Here is a 6,254-nt window from a genome sequence, read left to right on the forward strand (position 1 = left end):
AAAAAAAAAAAAAAAAAAAAAGTTGATGAAATCATTAGAACAGTACCAAATCTGTTATGCAAAAATATTTTAAACAAACAAGTGGAAGTTCCCCATATTCATCGTGTGATCACATGAACTTTTTATATACAAAATTTTAATAATAGTCGATGAAATCATAATAGCAATTCAATTTTTTTTTTTTTTTCAATTCAAAATCTTTCATGCAAAGAAATATTTTAATAAACAAGTGGAAGTTCAAAACTCATCGTCTAATCACATGAACTTTCTATAGTACCCAAATTTGATAAGAGATATGCATGCAAATGAGTGTTTATTTAAAAAATTTATAACTCGTGTTCGTGTAATAGAAAAAAAAAATTAGATGATACGTGAAATAAAATAATTTTTTTAAACCATTTTCATATTCTTAATTTTCTATTGTGCTGATTGCAATTATTTTTTTCACATTGTTTAGATATTTTGGTTTTTATTCCTATTTTGAATGAAGTTTAATTATAAATTTTGTTGTTTATCTTTTTATTTTTTTAACTAATTGATTATCTTATTCTTATTTAAATTATAAGCTAATAAGTTGAAACCCACGCTTTATATAATACGATAATCAAAACAAAAATCTATTACTTTTTCTGTTTCACAAAAAAATGTTATTTTAGAAATTTATCTTTGATTCATAAAGAGTGTCATGCACTGTAACAATTTCAATGTGATTTTTACATACACTCTCTAATTTACCTTTTTCCCAAAACTATTTTTAATTAAATTATTGTACATTTTTAACGTGATTTTTACATACGCTCTCTAGTTTACCTTACCCAACACTATTTTTACTGAATTATATCATTAATCACTTAGTAAATATGAGCATATATGTACAATTCAGAAGTTTTATTAATCTTTGTGAAATGTGTCAAAATGACACAATTTATGCATGAAAGAGAGTTATAATAAAATTATAAACTTTTAAAAAAGAAACAATTATGTTTACACTTAATATAGTTTACCAATACAAAACAGTTAAAATAGTGAAAGACTAAAATTTAACCCACAATACACCACACAACAAATTTTCCTAAAAAATCATGATTGAATCAATTTTATATAATATCTAATATTATATGATGTCTTTTTTTTTTTTTTTGTTCAAATATATGGATTCATTCATTCAAAACAAACCACATACAAGAAGGGGGATCAAAGCCCCAAGGTTTAAAAGGTTACAAAGAAGGGCTTTCCCCAAAGCCTTAAGCATAAAGGTAGAAACATAAGACATCAAGTAGTAGTCCTTGAGAGCTGTGATACAAACGCCTAAAGGTAGTTTGGAACATGTGAGGTCACGGTTACTTGAATGCACATCCTCGAGGGACTCGACAGATGATACGTTTGTCATGGTCATTAGACTCTTTGACGTTGAAGAAGGGATCATATCCAAGGGTCTCCGAGAGAGAGCTTTGTCAATGATTTGAGTACGGTTGATGGTGCTCAGGTTGAGGGTAATAAAAGGTTTGGTTACGGTTTTTGGAGCAAGTGTGAGACACTTGAAAATTTTGTGGTAACCCCAACTCCAATGGTTTGGGATCATAATGCCACTAGTCTTCAAATGTTTTGGTGGAGACTTCAAAAAGTTGATAACTTGCAATTTAAATGGTTCAGAGGGCATAAGAGATAATGAAGGGAGCTTGAAGACACATCGGTAACCACAGTTCCGTATGGACTGGATCATAATGCCGACTGTATCCAAGCTACTAACTCCAAAAGCATACTCCCAAATAGCAGGTTGTCCAAGGGAATCTTTAACCAAACTAGAATCAATGGTAGTTCATTGTCCAATTGCAGTCTTCGAACAAAAGGTTCCATAAATCTATACAGAGGTTTGCTAGAGTGGGAAAGATTGGAGTTCCGATCGTACCTGGATAGAAGCGAAGAAAGCTCTTGTGGGACACCTTGTGTTGATGGGCTCAAAAGCCTTAATGGGTCGAGATTTCGTAGGTCCGTCAGTGAAAACCCTAGTTTTCCAGTCGGAGGCGGAGGATTGCTCAAACGGCGGCCAGGTTGAGACGACATCTGATTTAGGGGATTAGGCATCTCAGTCGCGGGGGAGGATGCTTGGTGAGGATTCATAGCGGGACTGGAGACATCGGAAGGGGACACAGGGATCTCAAGATCTCTGGGACTCGAGGGCGAAACCAAGGTGAGGTGGCCGTCGTGTGCCGTCAACGACTCCACCAGGCAAGGCACTAATGATGGACCAAGCGGATCTGCTCCTGCCATCGCCCATACCTAGTCTGAGATCTCCTTTTGGTGAGTCGAGAGCCTAGATGTGAGATTTGCTGGTTCTTCGGATACCATTTTCGGGTAGGTGGTGGTTAGCGGGTAGGAGCTGCGAAGCTCCGACCAACAGTGGACCTCCTTGGCTTTACACGCGGCTATTTGATGCATGTGGTTGGTGGGGATTCGGGAGGAGATTAAAGGAAGCACAAGTTTAATTAGAATTAAAAAGAAGAAAGAGCAAAGAGTACAGGAAATAGGAGGAAGAAATCAAGTTATCTAATATTTTAATGTTGGTCGTGTTAACAAAATAATAAAATTATGATACAATGCATGTCAATAATATTTTAAATTTATAGTAATGTTTATCCAAACTCGGTCCATCATATAACTCATCCCAAGGCAATTTAAACTTTTTCTAGACACAAATATTTTTATAGTATTTTAAAAATTTTAAACATTTAAAATTATTTTCTGATATAATTAAACAAATCGACTAAATAACTGAAAAAAACTGATAAAAACTTTTAATTTAGATGTTATTTAGCTAAGTTTCAAACCCACTTGGATTCAGATTCAGATTATTTGGTATTACTAAAATATGACTTTGAATGATTGTCTAACTTTGAATCATTGTCTAAAGTTTTTAACTGATATGGTACGTTGGACGCAATGCTATTTTAGGCTTAGGACAAAAATAAATTGTGGTCTGTTTTATCTAGTTAAATAATTAAATTATAAATTATAAAAACTAAAATACAAATGAAAGAAGGAAAACAAAGCCAAGTTTTCAAATAATCTATTGGAATAAATGTTACTAAAATGTATATAATTTAAACAATTTATATTTAGAATTGTCGCCTAAAATACTGGTTTTTGGTTAGTGGCCTTGGGCATTTGCCCATTTTTCTTGTAGGTGAGCATGGCTGGCTCTGGTTGGACATACACATTTTCTTCATTAATTAAGTAATATATTTCTGTTTTTCAAATTTCGTATCAGAGTTTTCTGTATTATTAATTAACTATTTAACAAAATTCTAAATTAATAAAATATCATAGTCTGAACATTATTAATTTATAAAAGTTTTAGTATAGAATGAAATCGCTAATACATCTTCTTGTATTTTAATTTCTGTAACCGAAATACAACGTTGGTTATCTCCAAACTTAAATTCCACTACGTTATAACTAGAAAAAACTGCAAATATTATTTTATTAATAACATTAAAATATTTTGATTTATTTTTTAGAGTTTTACATGGAAAATAAATTAGAATCTGGATAGATAATAAGAGGAAATTTGCGACATACATCGATACCATTTGCTTCGACCAGATCAGGCTTATCTCCAAGTGGTCCTATCTTGACTCTCCAGTCAAATCGGTTTACAAGGTTTGCAATCGTAAGCTCGGCCAAGGCCAACGCAAATCCTATTCCAGGACATTGTCTTCTCCCTGATCCAAAAGGAAAGTACTTAAAATTTTGACCTTGAAAATCAACAAAAGAATCAAAATGCCTCTCAGGCCTAAATTCCTCTGCATCTGATCCCCAAGTTGCAATGTCTCGTTGGATCGCCCATACATTGATTAGCACCTGTGTATTCAAATAGAACTTCTTTAAAGCATTTTGTGTCATTTATATTTTATCTTTATAAGATATAAAGACTTACTTGTGTTCCTGCAGCTATGTCATATCCATTAAGCTTGACATCTTCACTCAGTAGTCGCGGAATTAGTGGACCTGAAGGATGTAGCCGAAGCACCTCTTTGATCACAACATTTAAATAGTTCATATGCACAACTTCTTTCTCCGATACATATAAAATACTCTTCGAAACAGAACGAATCTCGTCTTGGAGTTTCTTCATACACTGTGGATGTCTCATAAGCTCTGTCATTGTCCATTCTATTAGGGTGAAAGTTGTTGATGCTCCCCCAAACAACATATCCTGAATAAACAAGAAAAGTGTTTTTAACAAACAAACAGAAAGAAAATTGAATTGTTGACGCTCTTATAATTGTTTTAACAAACTCATTTTACCAACAGAAGGTTTTTTAAAGCGGTTCTGTCAAGCTTGATAGGCGTTGATTTATCTTTTTGAATAGAAAGCAACATATCAGTGAAGTCTGATATGTTTTCATCTGCATCTACATGCTCTTCCACCACCTTTTCCAAAAAACTACGGATCTCATTTTTTACTGTCTCCACTTTCTTATCGAAACCTCGGATCTTGTCTATCCATGCCAAACTAGGAATGTATTCACCGATAGGGAAAGCGCCCATTAGCTCCATCAATCTCCTTACTATGTTCTTGGAATTTTTGCCGCCTTCCTCGCTGCTATATTTTCTTCCCAAAACAACTCTAGTCATTACATCATTTGTAAGAGTCATGAGGATTTCGCTTAGATTAACTGGGGAAGAGGAGGAACTGGCCTTCTCAAGTATCCCAATCATCACGTTGATCTCTTCTTCTCTTATATTCCCAAACGACCGTACAGTTTTGTTGCTAAGTAGATTCATAACGCATATGCTCTGCATACATCCCAAGTAGATATTGAAGATAAATTAGCAATACTATATGGGATCTTAATCCTAAAAGTTTCTAAACTATTGTATAGATTCGATGTACGTAATATTTGTTCAATAAATAAAAGTAGGGAACAATCTTGTGAATAATACCATATATTTAAAAATAACATCAACTCATTGTTAAATGAATTATAAAAATGATAAGAGAGTAGAACAATAAACCTTAAACTGCCTCCAATATTCTCCGTAGGGGGCCAATGCCAAATCTCTCCCACCATTAAAAAGTTTCTCGGCCACTCTTGATTTTGGCCTATTAGAAAATATTATGTCGTGTGTCTTCATGACTTCATGAGCATAGTCAGCGGATGAGACAACAAGGATGGGGACACGGCCAAAGTGAAGGAGCATTAATGGCCCATAGTGAAGGCTGAGGGAACAGAGAGAGCGGTGAGGATTTAGACTTAGCTGGTGAAGGTTTCCGATAACTGGAAACCGCCATGGAGATGGTGGTGGGTTAAGGTTTGTTTTGTTGGCTCGTATCATGATCAGGATTGGATTTAGGAAGAGAAAGGCGAATAGAGTTGTTAAGCACATAGAGATCAATAATATCATGTCCACTTTAATTTTTTTTCTTGAATTATTAAAAGTTGATTTCAAGCTCGTCTATTTAGAGTGATTTGTTAGCATTTGAGTTCTCTATACTATCTTTTATTATATAATAACTAGGATCAGATACACACTACAATGCAGAGGAATATTCATCAATATGTAATATAATTTGTTGTAATATTCATGTTCCCGGGTTAAAATTTGTGATGTATTGAGTAAACCAAATGAGTAGTTTTGGATTAATTTCGGTTTTTATAAAATCCTGGTTTAATATAAGTAAATCAAAAACCATATTTTTTCTCTAAGACTACGCCTCTTCTACTCTCTTTTGGGTGTTGTGGTCAACATTTTTCTGATCAAAGAGAAGCAGATTAAACTTTTTCATCAGAGTAAAGAGAGAAACAGAACTGTCAGGGTTTGGGAAAAATAGAATCCGACTGCTCAAATCGTTTTAGAAGGAGATATCAACAGCTTCATGGGGCGTTTCTTCTCAGTCCCGAATTGAGACCAGCGGGTGTTTGGGCCTCGATTATGGGTTTATCTTAGATCTAATCATGCCGAAATTTTGTAGGAAGCTTCAGGACGTCTAGACCTTGCTTTTCACTGGAGAAATTGGAAAGTTAATGGAGCGAGTTTGGTTGTTTTTGGCAATTGGAGAGCCTCTCTTTTGGTTGTAGTTATTTTCGTGAATCACTTGTTAAGGTGAGTGCATGACCATTAATATCCGAGCAATTGAGTTGTATGATTTGTTTTGTGTGATGATGTGTAGGTGTGGTGAATGTATTATTGGGTGTTCTGTTTAATGACTGGTTTGCTATGTTTTATTTGTGGTTGTACTCTTGATTTGT

The 6,254-nt window shown here is 34.1% G+C and overlaps 1 protein-coding gene across 1 annotated transcript; it reads right to left on the reverse strand.

The window, feature by feature from the left end:
- Positions 3,441-5,469, reverse strand: LOC104707202 (indoleacetaldoxime dehydratase-like). The gene is made up of 4 exons (XM_010423501.2): positions 5,020-5,469; positions 4,309-4,800; positions 3,938-4,216; positions 3,441-3,861 (listed from the first exon to the last, which is right to left on the reverse strand). Exons 1-4 carry the CDS (start codon positions 5,407-5,409, stop codon positions 3,523-3,525), a joined length of 1,500 nt encoding a protein of 499 aa, XP_010421803.1. The 5' UTR covers positions 5,410-5,469; the 3' UTR covers positions 3,441-3,522.

Source organism: Camelina sativa, chromosome 8 (assembly GCF_000633955.1).
Source record: "Camelina sativa cultivar DH55 chromosome 8, Cs, whole genome shotgun sequence".
Taxonomy (NCBI): Eukaryota; Viridiplantae; Streptophyta; class Magnoliopsida; order Brassicales; family Brassicaceae; genus Camelina; species Camelina sativa.